Source organism: Poeciliopsis prolifica, unplaced genomic scaffold (assembly GCF_027474105.1).
Source record: "Poeciliopsis prolifica strain line A6 unplaced genomic scaffold, Auburn_PproV2 SCAFFOLD012, whole genome shotgun sequence".
NCBI lineage: Eukaryota > Metazoa > Chordata > Actinopteri > Cyprinodontiformes > Poeciliidae > Poeciliopsis > Poeciliopsis prolifica.
The window spans coordinates 6,041,313-6,060,918 of record NW_026562387.1 but is presented as its reverse complement, the minus strand read 5'-3'; the positions used below and the strand labels follow the sequence as shown (position 1 = coordinate 6,060,918).

The 19,606-nt window shown below is 40.7% G+C and overlaps 1 protein-coding gene across 1 annotated transcript; it reads left to right on the top strand.

The window, feature by feature from the left end:
• Positions 1–4,697: 4,697 nt before the first annotated feature.
• On the top strand, positions 4,698–11,390 carry eef1e1 (eukaryotic translation elongation factor 1 epsilon 1). The gene is made up of 4 exons (XM_055037438.1): positions 4,698–4,809; positions 5,513–5,707; positions 7,957–8,052; positions 9,783–11,390. The coding sequence occupies exons 1-4, from the start codon at positions 4,726–4,728 to the stop codon at positions 9,924–9,926; spliced, it is 519 nt and encodes a 172-aa protein (XP_054893413.1). The 5' UTR covers positions 4,698–4,725; the 3' UTR covers positions 9,927–11,390.
• The last annotated feature ends 8,216 nt before the right edge of the window (positions 11,391–19,606 follow it).

Sequence of the window (19,606 nt, the reverse complement as noted above, 5' to 3'; positions counted from 1 at the left end):
CCCACAGTGCTCCCTGCTGGTGAACTGCAAAAGAGCAGTTCTGCGAGCAGCTTGCAGCCAGACTTCGCCAAGTGTGTGCGAGTCTGCCCGATTTCAAACCTCTAACACCAATGGGAGTCTACCCCATCGAGCTCCCGGCCACGGCAGGAGCACCGGCACAACAGCCTCCTCCCAAGATTTTGTCTGAATCATGGCTGAGAGACACGGGAAGAGAGAATGAGACATAGAGAGATGGAGAGAAACCTGCATGGCCAGTGGGCAACTTCAGTAAAAGACATCTGATGTTTCAGAAGCTATAAAAATCAAGATCCTCCCACCGTGGCTTTTTGTCTGAGGGGGACACGGATGGCTATGGAGGAAGAAATTTAGAGCAGTAATTAATACTCCTAAGTGACTGCTGCTGGATGTGAGGCAGGGACAGGGTTGGTGAGCTGGTGCCGTGTCCCCCAGCATGCGCCACCGTCTTGTGGGTTGGCATGTAAGCATAGGAGCAGGAAACAGAGAGAGTGCTTCTATTACTTGTTCGCTTGTCTTCAGGGGACCTGTTCGGATCAGACTTCCAGATGCCCTACATCCTCTTGCACTCGCACACAAACATTCATGAGCGCATTCTAATGCTAATCAAACGTTAAAGAAAGACATGAAATGCCACAAAAATGTCATCTCTCCACCCATGTCACCAGCTCATTCAGCGCTTCCTCCCTCCTTCTTAAGCACACAACATGCACTCATTTGCATGTGCGTGTGTGTTAATGACAGAGTGTGGGACAAGCTTGTTGTTTTTAGCCTTTGGGTGCCCCGCTTCTGCAGGGAGCAGCAGGGTGGTTCCTATAATCCCATCACTGTTGTCGTCACGAGGGCCCATAGGGTCCCGCCTGGAGGTGCGACATTTCTGGCATCCTCCAACTCTCCTTCACTTTGGAGCCAGCAGCTCTGGAGCCAAAAGCCAGACTGCCATTAGTCATGTACTACACTGACTGAAAGTGACTTACTGTATAGTATCTGGCAGGGGAACGGGGAGGAAATATGTCTTGGAGATGACATTGAATCTTCTAAGATTAGGTTTCAAATCAGGCTTCTTATAGCTAATCTCCGATATGAAAGTCATGACCGGAAACCTTTCGTTATTTTTATTTATTTTTTTCTTTCCCAATAGCTGGAGCTAGTTTTTAATTCCTTTCCAAAATAAAACAAAATTCAAACTTAACCAATAAAACGGATATAACAAATTTGCATACATTTTGTTTAGGTGGATGAACATTTCTGAGTGAAAATGATTTTTTCATGTAAAAGCCATTTAAATAAGTGAACCAAATGTTAGTTTCAATTTGAATGATTCAGTTAAATTAATAAATGTAATTTTTGCTTGGCTGGTTTGTCCTTCCATGTTATTTGTGTAAAAGCAAATAGCTGATGAGTGACAAAAATGTGAAATGTTAGTGAGATACTAAGAAGAATGTGGCATATGAACTTTTTTTCTAACAAAAGGAGCTAAGATGGTCAACCTTTTAAAACTTTCTAGTAGTTTGACATTCAATCGATCAACCTTTCAGTGCAAATGAATAAAAACGTTTTAGTCTTTTATTTGGTTGCATGAAATAATGCAAGGAAATTGAATTTAAAAAAGTCTGGCTGTGATATTGCTATAATCTGTTAAGATAATTAAAGATGTAGAACCACTTGTCTGTGTATTTGTTTATGATATGTGTTCAATATAGAAGAAAAAAAAGTTATCACTAACATTATTAATTCAAAATAATAATTTGTTTTTTTTATTATTTAAAAAAGTAATAATTTTTCTCACTTGCACACGTTCTCGCTTGTCACAATTTCTACTTCAGCACAATTATGCTTCATAGTAACTTTTTCTTACTTTCCAGATACCAGAGAAAGCACTGTATGATTTCTAGTAGTTTTACCAAAATCTTTCTTTGTATCTGTTCTGTCAGCCTTGTAACACATGCATGGAATAAACTACCTTACAACCAAATCATCTGACAGGAGCTGAAGGTGCAGGCAGCAAGCTGACCTCCATGCATTTGTCTGTCTTCATCTTCCAGCACTCAGCCCTCTCCCAAACTGTCACGGAGCCGCCTGCCGCCTGTCCCCATGCTCGCCCTATGTTGGAGATCTGATCCAGCACCAATACGCAATTTCCCCAATCTGTGCTGACAGCGCTTATATCGTCTGCTCACAACAGATCCCCCTTCCCCCAGTTCTCCTCCCCTGAGCCTCCCTGTGCGTCTGGAACCGCATATTCCGTCAAAGAGCTTTGACAAGTTATGAAAGGTAAGCGAGGGGACAGGCGGATCTGCGGGCCTTGCTTCCCAGCCAGACGAATCAGTGTAACAGCATATTGTAGGCTCTCAACTAGGCAGAGGGGATGTATCAACCGGGACTGAGGCTGTGTTTATGGCTATGCCTGCGTTTGGGAAGCCCCACGGCGCTATCACTGACCCCCTCCTGCTGTAAATTTTCTTACTAATTTGACCCAGGATTCTGTATCACAATCTACATTGAGAGAACTCCCAAAGGCTATACGGTTAGTCCCAGGCAGTAGAGATCGTTGTCCTCAGCACGCCTGGGCGCAGACAGGATGTGGCAGCTCCGAGGCATTCAGTTAAAGGAGATGCATTTTAATGCTGCAGGCATGCATTTAAGGGAGCCTCGCAATAGTGAAAGTGTATGACGTGCTGGAGTCTAAAAACAAACATAACAAAAAAAGAAAGGTTGGATGGGATAAAAAATAAAAATAAAAATCATAGAATTAGCCTCACCTTGTTTTATGGCATCTAATCCTTTATGATGGTATGTGTACTTATTTTTATAATTAATTGTTTTTCTAGGACAGTGTTTTCTCGACAAATTGGGTTTAAAAATATCATCTGTTGTTAAGTATTAAAGGGATTAGATGGAAAGGGGCATGTTGAACCTCAGTTCAAAATCTCTGAGATGCAAATTTCACTTAAAGTATTTTGCATGTGGAAGTGCAATCTAAATATCTTTTGCATGAAAAAAAACACAAAATACTAATAAATTTAAAAAACTCACTAAATTGTTGTTTCACACAGGATGAAATGTCTCCTGAACATCTGTAGCGACTATGATATTCACAGGTGGAATTGAAAGAAAAAAATTTATTTAACACAAAGCAAAAGCAATATCAAGCCAGTTTCACATCACAAAGTTAAACAATTAATTTAACACTAGTGAAATTAAAAATGAGTAAACTGGTAACCGATTCATTTGTGAATTCGTCTTCATTGATGTTGTTCATATTTTGTTACGTTACAGTCACACACTGCTATGTATTTTTGGGACATATCTTTGCTGTTTCTTGAGGTTTTGTTGGCTTTAGCTGCCTTTATTTGAGAGTGGTCAGACAGGAAATTGGGAAGACATCCCTCCCTGATTATCAAGCAGGGATTCGAACGTGTGACGATCACATCGATGACTAAGGCCTCCATACACTGGGTTGTGCTTTATCTCTATAACATAACAGCACATTTAATGTGAAATATACAAATCAGGATGTAATGGTCAATTAAGGTGAAATGATAGTTTTCAACATTATATTTTTTCAAATAAAAATCTCCAAAGATTTTTATTTGAGTCAATGTTTCGTACTTTCGACTGTTTTTGAAAATGTCTGAGAATTTTCCAACTTTATGCTGTAAAATAAATCTATCCCATCGGAAGAAGTGTTTCTGTCAACATACATTTTCAACTCAATTCTTTAGTTACTTGAACTTGACTGGGTCATTATAACACACTTATATGTTTCGATCTAAACAGTTTCAGTGCAGCCTTGTTTGTGTGTTTTGTGTCATTCTCCTGAAAGTTCATGATCTGCTCCAATTTCAAACCTTTTCTAGTCTCCAACAGCTTTTCCTTTAGAACTATCTGAAGAAAAATATCCCCAAAGCAGGGCGCTCATGTTTTAAAGTGGAAACGGTGTGTTCAGGGACTTGCTCAACCATCACTTCATATCACTTCACATGGAAATGTATAGATCCCTATTCATACATCCACCGGTTAGTAAACCGAATCTTGACTGACAAGTGATATTTCAATATGGGGAAATAAACGCATAGAATAGATCCAAACATATCCGGTGTAATGCCAAAGGATTCAGAGAAGAACCAGAGAGGCTTACAGAACAGCTAAACTGAGCAGCAGCATTGAGAAATGAAACTTCAGACGCCCCACTGTCAGTTTGTGCACATCATCAGCAAGAATTTTTACAATGCTATAATAAGGCATAACAGTGTTGAGTCCAGAACACACTGCTAATGAACTTTTTGTATTTGTTCCATAAACAAATGCAATATGTTTGTGTATTTTATAAACCCCAAGTTAGTATGTTACTAATTGAAATACGGATAAAATAATAATGAATCTTAGTAATCGTCAGAATTTATATAAAATATATGCACGTAAAAAATATTATTTATCTGGTACGTCACTCCCTATTTATTCTTCCCTTACATTAAAAAAAACTATTAATTTTTTATATATATACAAAAATTGAAAACTGGTGAGTTAAAAATAACATTTTACGTTTGTTAAATTCACTGATGCAATAAAATGAAAGAGACGCGAAAGCATCTTGAACGTTTTGATTGGTTACACTGCCCATACGTCAAACTTTGTGGAGGCGGGAGTTAAGCTTGTCATCCAATCCCATCGGTCGCTTTCCTCCGCTGCTTCTCCACACTCAGAAACATGGCGTTACGGGAGTTAGCATCTCTGGAAAAATACTTGGGCCTTAAAAAGCCGAACAAGTATAGCACACAGGGAGATAAAAAGGTAATATGTCGGTTATTTTTTTGCCCACCCTGTAATGGAGGCGAATTGGTATTTAATTGAATAGGTGCGTTCAAACAGCTGCACGTTGTCGGTCAAAGAAATGCTAACAAGCTAAACATGTGTTTTGAATAGGAGATAGCTTCTGTTGCTAGCTTTTGTTCTCATAGCATTAGTATATATTATTACATTTAGTTCGTTAGAATTATGTTATTTCGGCATGTAAACCTGATTTTCCGATTTCAACATTGAGTCTCTATGAAAGGAGCAGCATGCTCTGTGTAAGAGCGGTGGAGTCAGCTGTGTACCGATGTGAACTCGGAGCCATTTAAAGTGGGTGTTTACTCCCACTGCTGGTGATGGACACAGGAGTGAAAAATATCCATTATAGAAAATATTTGTATCTTCAGTCTTCATTGCCTCTTCCGCAAGTGTTGCATCACCCATTCTCTTCCTTGCAATCTGGTTTTTGTAGAGTCCATATTTAACTTGATGATCACTGCTGCAGTTTCTGTCATAAATCCATAATGAGATTCTGTATATACAATTTTAACACAGACTAAATAAACAGAATTGAGAGTATGGGAAATCGGATGTTTAAAAGAGTCTATCATTTCGTCATGAGGCTTCTGCAAGAACCCAGTTTTGCTGAAACCCAGTTGTTGACATCTTGCTGCCCCTCCCTTTTTCACACCTCCCCCTTCAGGTGCCTGTGTTACAGAATAATAACGCTCCCTCACTGGTGGGACTGGTGACCATTGCCTGTCACCTGGTAAAAGAGGCCAACCGCCCAGAGCTGCTGGGTGACGGTGCAGAAGGCAGGGCGGTGGTGCAGCAGTGGCTGGAGTATAGGGTGACCAAACTTGACAGCCACATAGAGGACACCAAGAGCATCCTGAAGGTAAAAAGTCATAAAGAAAAACTTTATCTTCCCTCTATAAGGTCCAAATATATTTTTCACAGATCATAAAGCTGCTTATTTTTAATATGTTCATTTATTTTTTCCAATAAAAATAGTGCTGTTACATTTCTCAACAGCTCCTCATCAACACATATTGAACCTTTTCTCTGCTCGATCAATACGCCTGTGTCTGTTTGTCTCATTAAGGGACAAGCGACAGGCATAAAAGCTGATATATGGCCCCTTAAGTGACACGGCCCCGCACGACAGAGAAAAGCGCTTTAATGTGCCTGACGCCAGTCAGCATGAAACGGATCATCAGCCACTCTTGCGCTGGACGCTGGGCGCCTCTTGGCACCGTCCTGTCAGGGTGAAGTCTCTGCGTGTGTATGTGTGCGTGCGCTCCTCGCAGCGTGACACACTGTTGTGGCATGGCTGAGGAGTCATGCTGTGTTGCAGCATGTTATCTGGACAGGCCTTTAAATATTTTAATGGCGCCACTTACAGGAGGAAGTCGCCCTGAGCGGCTCGGCGCTGGTGCCGCTGGCCCCCCTGTCCTGTCCTGCTGCTTCAGCTGCATCCTTAACTCCCTTCTTTCAAGCGCTTCAGTCGTCTCCCATTAAATTATTCAGAGATGCAAAAGTGACAACAGCAGGATCTCTTAAACTCCCACTCCCGGGGATGTAAATAAGAAATTCATACTTTCAGAGGCTCAAGTAGCTTTTTAAGTAAACATCTAACATCTGCTAAACCTTTTGAGAAGTGCACTCTGTTCGAAGGTAGCAACGTAGTAACTAATCTGGGCACTCCACCTTAAACCACTTAGCTTTACTTGGTAATTTGTTGCTGCAGATGACTGTCATTTCTTTTATGATCCCTGAACTCCAGCAGTATTCAAGTAACTGGATATGCAAGCTCCTGTCTTTATACCATCAAAAGCACCAGCATGAGCAAGTTTGTTCGCCCCTTTTGGGTGTGCCAAAAAATGGGTTCTTAATTAATATGATTAAAAATCAATTTAAAATGTCCCAAAATCAATTAAAAAAACAAAGAAACAAACAAGGTAAACAACTCTGTCCATTTTTTTTGGAGTATTAAGGTAACAGATGTTTGGCCTTTATATGAGTAGTAAGGTATGAAGGAAAAGATCGATCCAAAAATATTAAATGTAATGCATTAACAGCATCGTTAAGTATTTGGCAGTGTTTGTGAAGTATTATATTAAATATCTGTGTTTAATGAAAGAGCATAACCTTTTGAAATATTGTAGCACTGAAATTATGAATGATGAAATTCTCATTGATTAGACTTAAAAGTTGTACACTTGTGCATTATCTAAACAGCTTTTGATTCAGTTAAGTTAAATGCCCAGTCAAGGTAGGAGAGAACTGAGCTTGGAGCTCCGTGTGTCGGTGGGGGTTACTCGGAGAGCCTCCCCTCCTTGGATGCACGACTGGGCTTTAGCTCCATGGCTGTAGGCAAAGAAATCAAGGATCTGATTCTTGAAGGGGAGGAAGTCTGCAGTCTTCATGCCTTGTTTGGCATCACCCACTCTTCCCGCACAATAAATCCATTTGCCCCCAAGATGCTTCTGTAAGTGTGCGTGGAAAGTCTTCCCTTTGTGTAAAGTACAAGCGCTAAAGACCCCCCCAGTCCGTCCCCTGGGACCAGCACTTCCACGTGCGACTTTGCATTCGCAGGCGACGGCTGAGAAACGCACAAAAAGGCCACCGGAGTTTGAAAAGGCATCACTGGATTCGCGGGCGTTTTGTCGTGGAGCCCACAAACAGCTCGTTTTGTCGGGCATCTGCGCTAAGTCTCCAGCCATGACGTGAGACAGAGGCCCTCAGGTTACAAATGATTTCTATTCACATCGCAGACATGCAGATGCAAAAGCTGCACTCCTATGTATCTCATGCACCCTCACATATATAGGGGTAATGAACCTGCTGCTTCGGCACATTTACATGTTTAAAGGAGCTCAGTTTCAAACAGAATATGACGACAGCTATGCACAAAGAAAACTGTCGCAGACCATATTAGGCTGATAATGATATCCGGAACAGAATTTTGGAATAAGATAAGACTAAAAGTCAAATAAGGGGGGGAGCTTCATTAGTGATTCATGGAATGTTTTCATCTGTCATGTGAAGACAAGTGTGTTTACACAGAAATATTTACCATAATGCATAAATTATCATATTTTGAGACTTAATTTGCATATGTTGTTTGGAAATTTCCTCTTTCAGGACCTCAACCTCTACATGCAAGACAAAGTCTACCTGGCAGGGAACCAGTTAACTTTAGCTGATATTCTTATGTACTATGGAATACACTCAATCATAGTAAGTTTTCCTCTTTCTTTTTTTCTTTTAGCTTTCAGTTGCTGCTACAGCATGTTGCAGCAACTAAAATACAACAATCTATTTTGCTCTTTTATTTGAATTGTATGTCAGATACAATTCAAATAAAATGTGTCAAAGTTTTTGTCGTAATAATCTGATATGTAAAAAAGTTTCTTGTGTAGGAATATTTTTGCATGCTTTGCTTTATTTCTTTAAATAAATTCTTGCTTACTCTGTTAATATAATGCTAATAAAGATTTTGATGTATTCTAAATGTTTTGTTTGTGACAACACAGAACTTTACAGCCAACTTTAGGCCGCTTTAGTTTCTATAACGTGATGCCGAATTGTATATTCATGAGTAAGTTTGATTGATTATCTCTTGTAGTTCTTATAGCCATATAGTGAGAAGTGAGGCATCCATTCCTTCTCTCTTCTATATTAAATTAATCTTGTCTCTCACTTTTGTCAATCCAGAGCTCTAATTATCAATTTGTCATCGCATATAACACAATTAAACCAGTCATATGGCCAAGGGGCATCGGGGACAAGCTGGCAATGAACACCCGGATTCTAAACACATTTTCAGCTCCCTTCAAACAGATTAAGTGATGTGGCATAAAGTGATGGCTTTAGCCTCAGACCAGGGACAAGTAAGTTTGTTCTGCCTTCCAGGATGAAAGAAAAGCGAGTTCAGAAACAGGAGCGGCAGAACGCGACTCGGGGAGGGAGGGATCACATGTTGAGAGATGTCAGCGGTTGTGGCGGAGATGGAAGCTTGGCCCCCGCCACCAGGCAGATGAGCGTCACTTTGATTCGCTGTCAGGGTGGTTTTTAACCTCGGGGACAGCGGGTCAGCTGGCTCAACCCCTGACCTCGGCCAGTGCCGATGTTCAATTCAAGAAAAACAACTTTGCACAAACATTAAACCTGACTGATGCTACATGGCTTCCAGACTGAATGTTTGTATTTGGCTGGGATTTGCCTATTTCACTTAATAGCATAATGAAAAACAAACAAAGGCCTAATTAGATTTGTGTTGAGGCACCAAAGATGATTCAGACTTTCATCTTTCTGAGATGAAAGATGACACCTGTGTAGAAATTCAACATTTTTCATCCAATTGTTGCTGATCTATTTTATTAACTTTTATTATTTGCTATCTCATTCTGGTCAATTTTTAAAATTAAACATTTTTACTGCGTTTTGCTATTTTATAGTATAATTTACCATGAGCAGAAATGCAGCAATTCTGAAGTGTAGACCTCATCTTGTGCCTTTAAATATAGCTCTGCTTCATGATGATGTGACCCAACATGTGGAACCTGTTGTAGTTTTTTTTTTTTTTTTTCATATTTTCTTTTTATAATGTTTTCTCAGTTTTGCTTTTCCAATAGAAACTTGCAAAAGTAAAAAAAAACATTTTTAAGATTATATTAAAACTGGTTTGACACTTACTCTGGCATCTTCTGGGCTCATAAAGGTAAAATAAATTAAAAAATGATCAGTACATCTCTAAAAACATTTGATACATTTTTGATAAAATGTATCAAAAATACAGTGTATTGGATTAAAAATCATTAAAAGAACCTTAATGATGTCTAACTTATATTGAAAATACATAGGTTTAATTTGTACATGAACAATCCACAGCATCTGTGAATATTCATCCTTCTCATGCTGCTTTCAAAACGCTCTTCTCTCTCTCGTCATCCCCCCTCCGTCTCCAGCTGGACTTGGCCGTCCAGGAGAAGGAGCAGTATGTGAACGTAGCACGGTGGTTCGACCACATCCAGCACCACCCAGGGGTCCGACACCACCTACCCCCAGTAGTTGTGCTCAGGAACAGACTATACACCAGCAGACACCACTGAGCCCTGACATCATCATCATCTTCTTCCTCCCCCAGCCTTACTCGGTACTAATCTTCTGGACGACAGATCTCCTAAAGTACAACGTGGATCAAATTAAGGATCTTGCCACATCGCCATATCAATGTTCTCTTATTCAAGTTATGTCTCAACAATGTGTCCCTGCTGATTTTTTTTTTTTTTTTGTTGAGGATAAGAAATATAGTTGAGTTCTAAAGCAATGTCTGTTTTTAATAAGTAATCAATGTCTCAGTCTTGCAAACACTATTTATAAAGATTCAAGCGTCTTAACCCTTCTAGTTTTTCCTCAGAGCAGTGAAATGACTTAATCAGAGTTCAGGTATTTATATGGCATTGTTTGTTTTTAAAGGGAAAACTGTATGTAATGCAGTGCTGCTAGCTTTTCTGTTGGTGAATGTTTTTGTGTAATCTGAGCCAGGAGTCTTCTGCTGCCGTTATTGTAGGTGAGCGGACCTGACTGGCAGCGCATTACGTCCCCAGCTCTTGCTTGATTGTGGTTGCTGGATTAATGTTGTAACCCTATAAACACCACAACCCCATACTCTTTAACTTTTGAAATTTTACCTCATTAAATCTCTCAGCACATTTCTTCTCCCCCAACCCATCGTCGTAGTTTCTCTGCGTGCATTTGCATGTGTGTCTGTTTGTTTTTTGTATTATTTTTTCAATCCCTGCTCTCCGTTCCACTTCCTCGCCACCAGTTGTGTGGGCAGCAGCGAGCAGTTAAACGTCAGCCCTAGAGTCGGCGATCAGAGAGAGGCCCCAATCAGTCCCACTACCACCACTGTTGATGCTGCGGGCCACGGAGAGGGCAGCGGGCTCACCAGCTGCCACACAGATCGAGCCAGCCAAGGCCAGAACCCGAGGGCCCCTGGGCGACAGTCAGCCACTGTGTGTCATTTCACCCTCTCGCTCCCACAGGGGGCTACTGGAGAGAGAAGGACGAAGAGAGGCAGCGAGCGAGTGAGCAAGCGGAGTGTGTGACGAAAGGACGGAGGCCACACAGCAAAAGAGCACCCAGAGGCCGAGGGATCTTTTTCGTGACAAGTGAACAATGATCTGCTCCTCCTAAAGCCCGACTGCTGCTGGCTGGATGCTTGCTATTAGCACCATTAACTGGCCTGATCCCGCCAATGCTGGGAGAACTGGTGTATTTACATCATGGAGGTAATGAGAAATGGAAATGCAGAGAAGATGAGAGGTACAATTTGGGCAGTAACTTATCAATACCTTCTGATTAGTCTTTAAAAAATTCAAATCTGATGGAGTGTTTTTTTTTTAAGCTTTCCTGGTCACTGTTGAAACAGTTTTTGTTTCTTTCCTTCCTGCTTACATGCTCTGCATATTAAAATTGTTGCTCAAAGCGAGTTTTTTTTTTTCTTTTTGTCTGATGTCAGCATATTTTTCATCCTGTGCCAATAAATCAGATACATACAGAGCCCCTGACCTCTGACTCCTATGCCAACTACTCCGTGTGTACTTGTGGTATTCTTTAAAAAAAAAAAAAAAAAAGATGTTTTGCATAAACCAGCCAGAAGACAGAGCCATTGTTCATTGAAGTTGTGTTGGATCCCTCGCTATGTGTTTGTTGCAAAGTGTTACAAAGTAGATATGAAGGATAAAAACAGCTCAAAGTCATTTGAGCGAGCCTTGTGACTAGTTGGGGCCGTTTCTTCCGCGGTCGAACCATTAAAGAAGGCCTTGTCCTCCCGGTTATGTTAACATTCTTCTGGAATTTATCTTTCCAGCGAGCACACCAGCAGACAGCACTGCTCACCACAGAGGTGTGAATTAAGTTTTACCCACAGGAGTTAAATCCGGACAAGCCGCTTCAAGTCCTGTGTGTGGCGAAGCAGTAGCTTCACACCATGCAGGGTTAATGTTATGGACACCCACAATGTTTAAAAGCAATCCTTTAGAACAGGATGGACATAAATATCACTGTGGAACCAAATGTAGTGCAAACGATTCAAACCCAGTGATGAAATAAAAAATGTAAAGTGCTTCGACAAAACCTCAAGCATGTTTTATGTTATACAGAAGTGTATTATTTCAATGTGAAGAATGAGGTTTTGCTTTGTTTCTGAGTACAACTCAAGTAAGACATCTATTTGTATTAACTCCCCCCACCCCACCCCACCCCACCCCCACCTCCTCTGACACCCCAAAGCAAAACCACCCACCTTTAGAAGTCACAGTTACAAAATAGCCTTCTTGTGTAGGTAAGAGAAGGCTATATGAGGAAATATAAGCAGAGTTGGGCTACAGAATTATATTGAAACTCATAAGAAATTAATGGATGATGTTCAGTTCATCATCTATCCATTGTCTACATGTAGATCCTTTCAGAAAGCTGGTGCCAATTTCCAACAATCATCAGTGGCAACAAAGACACACAACCGTAATGCATGGTTTCATGATATCCTTTAAAAAAAGAGCATTCTGTCTTTCTTCTTTACAATTGACCATTATTTTTTTATTACACTTATGCATTACTCTCCTCAAAATTATTTTTGACCTATCTTGTGTCTTCTTCGGTCGTAACAACGCTATATATTTGGTAATATTTGATATCTAGGTGTATAATGGTAAAAAAATAAACAGGAAAACTGAAGATATACATGCCACACATTTTAAATTTCCTAAAAAAAAAAGTGAGATAAACAAGACCTAATCATAATTTTTCTTCTGCATCTTATCTATATGGTACCTGGTGTTTATCTGTTGGATAAAATCTCCCTCCAAACATTTGCTGTGGTTAATAGTTTCTGTCAATTCTGATTTCATAATTTGGAGTTGACCCTTTGATTCTCTTGTGCAGTCAGCTTCAAACTTTTACACATTTCCTCTTGCCTCTTCTTGCTCACCCTGTTGGCACAGTCCCAGAATGCCTTTGTGGTATATTCACAGTCGGGTTCCTCACTGACAAGAGTCTGACTGAAGTCAAAGCCAGACAAAGTCATGAGGCCACAGCAGGAAAACACTACAGAAGCATGAATGAAAGGTGACCTTCGCACCACCATCTAAAGGCAAAAGGGGGAAAAACGCTCTGCAGGGGCCGTCTGCAGAAACTTGAGGGTCAACTCCTTCAAGTCCTGACCACTGCAGCACTAAGTTAGCCAAGCCAACAGCAAAATAAAGGGCAGTTTAGCTCGATGAATTGTGAGTGGACTGCAAGAGATCAATACGCTGCAGTGGTCATCAGAATACCTGATAACTTTATGTTGGAACTGTTGCAAGAAAAATATGAGAGTTGGACTGGAGCAAAAATATATGATTAGCATGATTGTTATTTATTTATTTATTTTGACAAATGATAATTTTCGACAGGCATTCCATCAGATGGCTGAAAGCATGAAGCACAGTGAGATCAAACCGCTTGACAGACTAAGAATGATGGCATAAAATACTATAAAAGCAACTTTGAGATTATCCAAAATGTAAAGAAAAATTTTCAGGGAAATTGTTGAAAAGCAGGATAGGTAGAAATTAGTGAGGGATAGCTTTAATGTTTGGGCTTTTGCACATACTTGTTGGCGTTTGATACTTGTTAGCATGTTTTCGCATGTTACTTTTAACTACCTGACCTAAGCAGAAACAAACAATGATGTGGCTAAAAGATAGTAAAAATAAAACGTTTGTTTTAGAACCAAGAGTTTTGCCTTGAATTAGTGAATTCCAGTTTCTCAGTGGCACATTTATGTTGTCAGTGGATAATCTTGCATTGCTCAGGTTGTCACTGGTTTATATCTCTTCTTGTCAACAAAACATTTATAAGGAAAACTCCTCCTGTTGCCACACGTCATCAGTTCTAGCTGCCATTTGCCAGCTGACAGGTAAGGAACGGACTCAGTCCTAAACTGGCCTTCCTGTACCCGGCAGCTGTCACCAGTTGTTAAAGCATCAACAACAACAACAACAAACGTTGCCAAATGCCAAGTCTGGGGAAAATAGGAATGAGAAGAGAAGAAGGTAATAATTTCCCTTTTCCCCTCTAAGCCACTTCCATTTCCATTTGTAAGAAAAAGGAACTGACAGTGTTGTGCCAGTTCGCCTTTATCAAAAGCCAGCTACAAATTCATCTGACAATGTTAAAACTGAATTAATTCACGTTCATAACTCAACACTGAGCAAGACCCTCTCATTCATATGTTTGCACATTAATAGTGAAAGTTTGAGCGAGCGTTTCCCCAGTGAGACTATGTTTTTATTTGGAGCCACTCTTAAAGCACCAGGAGGTCGGTGACTCTGTTTCATCAGTTAGGCTACCAAATTGTCTGTCGTGAAGGAAAAAGATCTAAAAGTCAGAGAGGAAATAAGGAAGTGAGTCTGTTATTTTGCTCCCCTGTTTTTTGACAATAAAACTTGGCGCAATGAAATCATCAGGACACAAACGTTTAAATTTAAAGGCTTAAAGTGTATTGGGTTATGATCAAGCTTAAAGCAAGGGGAGAGGAATCTGTTGTCACCAGTTTCAGACGTTGATTTCGGTCAGCTGAAACTACTCAGACAGTCACATGTGCATCAGCACACAGGAGTCACCAAGATCTTACCTTTAAGGGTATGTGTCACGACTCTTTTCTGCATCAAGAATCCAAAGTTTGTCATAAAGTTTTTTTTCATTTCACATTTTTCATTTACTTCTAAAGATATCACCGCTAAATGACAAAAGCAAGAGGTGTGCTGAAGTCACGTTAGCATTGTAAAAAAAAAAAAAAAAAAAAAAAAAAAACTTTGTGAAATTCTCCAAAAATTTATTCCCACTTTTGGAAATATTTGCCTCTAGCAATAAAAGCTGAATGAGGCACATGGATGAAAAACGTCTTAAAGGTTTCTTAGGTTACAATGTCTCGCGGAAATTCTTTGACACGGGATTGCAAGAACAGCAAACACTCAATTGACTAAAAATCCATTTTAAAGGAGAGCTGGGCAGCCCAATGTGCCGATGACACCGTGATAAACACATTGGGATTCTTCCTGGTGTCATTCAGCCTTCACCTCGTCATCGTCTCCCAACACCTTTGTCAAGATAAGTTTACTAACAATACAAGATGCACCACCCCCACTCCACCTACGCCGATGCAAACACTCGGCCGCCACCATCCTTCCTAACTCTTATTAACAACGTACGGCTGGGGGAGAAGCATCAGCCACGACATCTGCTAGGAACAGGGCCCCGCCGTCTCTCGCTGACTGATTCAGTGGAACAATCAACACCGCTTGGTGGTGAGGGGAGCGTTAACATGTCATAAGCTCTTTTGACAGGACTTATCGACCACGCGTTATCGTGCTCTTACACGTTGTGACAGTTCTACCATGCTCCCATAAAGATGGCATCTGATTGTCGACTGTAATTATATGAGTGCTTGAGCAAGGATGGTGGAGAGAAGGGCACAAAGAGACAGGAAGCGGGGAAGGAGTCCGTGTGTTCTTCAAAACATGCTTTTTTCACTAAGCTCCTTCTTATGGTTTCTTTTGTTATGTGGTTAATTAGTTCATTTAATGTTCGTGTCAAACATTGCCATTTGACATTCACATTAATCTGGATAGTTTGTAGGCAAGGATCTTGTTTTAATGCGAGGTTTAATATATAAACAAAACATTTGAGCTCTGAAAACTGGAATGTTTCCAAAGGCCTTAGGAAGAACATGTACAGTGAACAATGGCATTCTCTTCTGGGGCTTTAGAGATATCTACACCATCTTTTTCCCTATCACGGCTTAGAAACTTGGGTTGAGGCATGTGATGAAGCGTGTGATGGGTAATATATAGTGAAATATAGTGATGGACGTTGTAACATTTAGTTAGGGTGATGAGGGTGCTGCACACTGGGATGGCATCCGCGCGCATATCTCGTAAGTACAACCTACACTTTCCTATGTAAGAAACAAAGTTTATAATCCCAACCCGACCAAACAGCTTGGTAAAAATTAAGACCCGATTCAACAATCAGAGAAAGCTCAGGATAGTGTCCTTCAAGGAAGACTGGTTTTAAGTCCAAGTCAAAAAGCTTATTTTTCCTGACATTTCCACACCACAAATCACAAAGTTGCTTCTTTGTCTCCTTCTCCAGCCATGAATTCCTCAAAGACATCACCAGATTCTGGGAACGTCAGTGGGAAAAAAAAGGTCTTCTCCATTTCCAACGGAGTAAATTGACCTGACCTGAACATGTGTTCTTCGGAAGCACAGAGTCTATACATTTAATTAGACCTTATAAAAGGCAGTTCTCAAGAGAATTGTGAATATTTATGTATTTACAAGACAAAGTTTTTTAGCACTGAGTTCAGGGGAAGGGGAGTCTTTATTGCTCCTTAGACTTTTAGCATCCAAGGTGATTTATTAGTCTGAATGCATGACCTATGCTGGTCTTGGCAAAGAGTTGTGAAATTCAGAAAACTTTGGACAAAACCAGACTGATCTGTGATTGTGAGAACACATCTGCTTCCCTCCTACACTGGAACACGATGCCAGAAAATAAATGCTCCTTATAAGTCCCTTTGTGATTAATAAACTGTGTTTCCAATTGATGGATCTGATGGATCATCGCAATTAAAAAAAAGAATCAGACATGAGTTTGATGGCTTGACTTCTCTTCAAGAGTTTAAAGGAAAGTTTTGGTGTATTCATCCATGTAAAAGAGGAATAATATTGTTTTTGTTTCCTTCTAATGTTCATCTTTATTCTTTAAAAAAAAGCTTTTTGAGTTGCATAAGGATCCCAGGTGTACTGAGCTTTTAGAGATGCAACCGCTCATCTCATCAATCAGAGAGATGGGTGGCTGACTCGGCACGTAGGTGCAAAACTACATATGTGTGACCCGGGGCAAAGAGATTGCACAAGGCTGCACCTAAGAACTCTCTCTGTCTTTCTCTCACACACAGATGCTTCTTCTTGAATTAGCCGCCTGAGTCGTTCCTTCGCTTTCTTCTGCAGCCATACCTCAGCTGCAGCTTCTTCTTCTTCTTTTTTATGCCAACCTGTGTGGTCACGAAGTTGTTCATGGGGTTACGGATTCTGCCCAGAGGTGTAGGAGGTGAACGAAGGGTGAAAAAGCGAGGAACGGAACAGACCTGCTCGGCTGCCTGAGTTCAGCAAAACCGGCCTGCAGCCGTAGTGGGGGGACATTTGCAGTCGTAGCGGTGCGAAGCGTTTTTTGCTGTCTATGTGAACCGACCCTTCTTCAACGTCCTCCCTCGTTCACTATTGCATCATTGTGACCCACGTTTGAGCCCCCTCTGTAACACCTTTGTTCCCCCCACCCCCTTCACAAAACACTCAATCCTCATCCTGCTATTCAAATGTTCTGCAAATTAGCCCTACATTTACATCCCCCCTGCCCGCTCCATCCGCCCCACAGGTCACGCCACTTAACTTTAGCCAGCACCCCTGCTGTAATAGGTTCTGATAGGAAGGCTCCAGGGAAGTTGACTTCTCACTGAGAAGTGATACTAAAAGTAATTGCAGCTGAAAACCAGTGACAGGGGAGTTGTGCTTTGGAAAAGATGTGGGGAAAAATGGAGAGCACAACACAGGGAGGATGGCATTTGAAATCAGCGTAGAGGATGGCAGCGTGGTGGGGTGAGGGGGGTGAGGGGGGTGGAGGGAAGAAGCTCGATGCCCTCGGCCTTTTCCTGTAATTTGACCTCCATGGGAAAAATACCAGCACCAGCATTCCCAATTTGCATATTTCTTCTGCTCATCTGCATACGTCGCCATCTTTCTTCATCGTAACAGCTTGGTTTTAATTTGAGGTGACAAATTTAAACCTGGAATTAATGCGAAGTCCTCTCTTCTCGTAACACATCTCATTTCCTCAATGATTAAAAACATTTCATAGGACATAAACAAGGTTTCATATCATTAACTTTGAATATGAGTGGTTACCCTTAATGACCCCCGTCCCCCCACCTTCCGTTTATTATTTCTGCGTGCAAACCAGCTAGTTATTTATAATGAGCACATGGATGCGGTGCAGGGAGGAATGACCTGGCGCCGTGCTCCCACCATAAAAACAAAAGACGTGATTCCAAACAGAGAGGATAAGACCATCTGCGGATGATTTAGGGCCGCGCTGCAGTTCCAATAATCTAAATGTAAACCTCTCTCCCTCCAGAATTACTGGTTTCTCTTGGCGCAGGGATTAATTCAAGATGCAAAAGTTATTTCTTTTATACTCCTCAGTTTCCACTTTATCAATCAGTCTAATCATGAGTAATTGCCTGACCTCCTTCCTATCTTTACACCTTGTTATTGCAATGCATGCTGAAACTCAGCCCCCGTCTTACCTGACTGGTAGATATCAATGGAAGCTGCTTTTTGTTGTTGTTGTTGTTGTTGTTAACCCTCCACAGAAAAGTTCTTTGCAGAACTTTTCACAGTATGCGTGGCAAAAAGTTTGACCAGGTTGTGTATTCTGGATGTGAATCTGAATTTTTCATCATAAGTTTTTTTTTTTTTTTCCTGAAAATGTTCACGTCGTGTTTAAGCACAGTACGATATTTTTCGCACCATTGACTCAGATTTAAACCACATTGAAACTTTGCCTTAAGTTAGCTATTCCAGACAAATTTGTTATTGTCAGGTCAAAATAATGTCAATAATCAGATCTTCATATTTGTCTCAGATTTCTAATTGAATAAAATACCTTGTATCATGTTGTTCTTATGTCCAATATGATCTGAGATATTGGCTCAAAGCCCAGATATAAACTTTTTTTTTTCTGTGATTTTTTTCAGCAGCATCCCCAGTGAGCTGTGTGAACCAAGAACAACTTCAAGAGAAATAGCTTCTGCTTATTATCTCTGTGTCATGCGATCTTCTTTGTACCTTTTGCTCATATCATATGACTCAGACATCGCCATCATCTTGGAACGGTTCCACAGACAACAACTAAAAACACAAACTATTCCACTTTACAGTGTTCAACTCCATTGAAACTGCAAGTGACCATTATTTTCACAAAAAGTGCAGAACCACATGGTTTGGCCTGTAGTCATGACTACATACAGTAGTGGTATACATTATCTGAATGGGAGAACAGCCATCAAATTGAATCTTTTCATGAGATTCATGGACCAAACATATACATATATTATAACTTATTTTGTCTGTGCATGTTAATGAGGTGCTTTCATCGACGCATAATTATATAGTTTACGTAGGGCAATCACACACACACACACACACACACACACACTGCATGTATGACACTCGAGAAAAATGAGAGTGGCCTATAACCTAGAAGATGTGAGGAGACGGCAAATGTCAACTGATCTGGACACTTTCCTGAAATCACTTGCATTTTCGACTTGATTTCACAACACTGGTATTCCCATCAACACTGGAAACATCTTTAACCCACATGTTACATCTGTATTTCCTGAAATGTAAGAAAAACCATCCGGAGGAAAAAAGGGAAGGAAGAGAAGAAAAATGGAGACTTGTGAGGAATGTAATCAAATGTCGAATGTGTTGGTTAAACACAAATGTTCCACCAGAGTTGCTGGATCAGGCCAGGGGTGAAGTGAGAATACAGACTCTATTATTGTTATTCTATTTTTTTTTGAGAAATGGCCTCAGTCACTTATTTCGGCATCCGCTCAGTTTTGCTTTGGGTCATGGATGGTCTGGAAGCCTGTAGCAGCAGGCAGTGCTTGTAT

Bases quoted from the DNA above. Each gene is read 5' to 3' on its own strand.
- eef1e1 (XM_055037438.1), top strand. From the start codon at position 4,726: ATGGCGTTACGGGAGTTAGCATCTCTGGAAAAATACTTGGGCCTTAAA. The intron at 5,708-7,956 runs GTAAAAAGTCAT...TTCCTCTTTCAG, and splicing joins ACACCAAGAGCATCCTGAAG to GACCTCAACCTCTACATGCA. The intron at 8,053-9,782 runs GTAAGTTTTCCT...CTCCGTCTCCAG, and splicing joins ATGGAATACACTCAATCATA to CTGGACTTGGCCGTCCAGGA.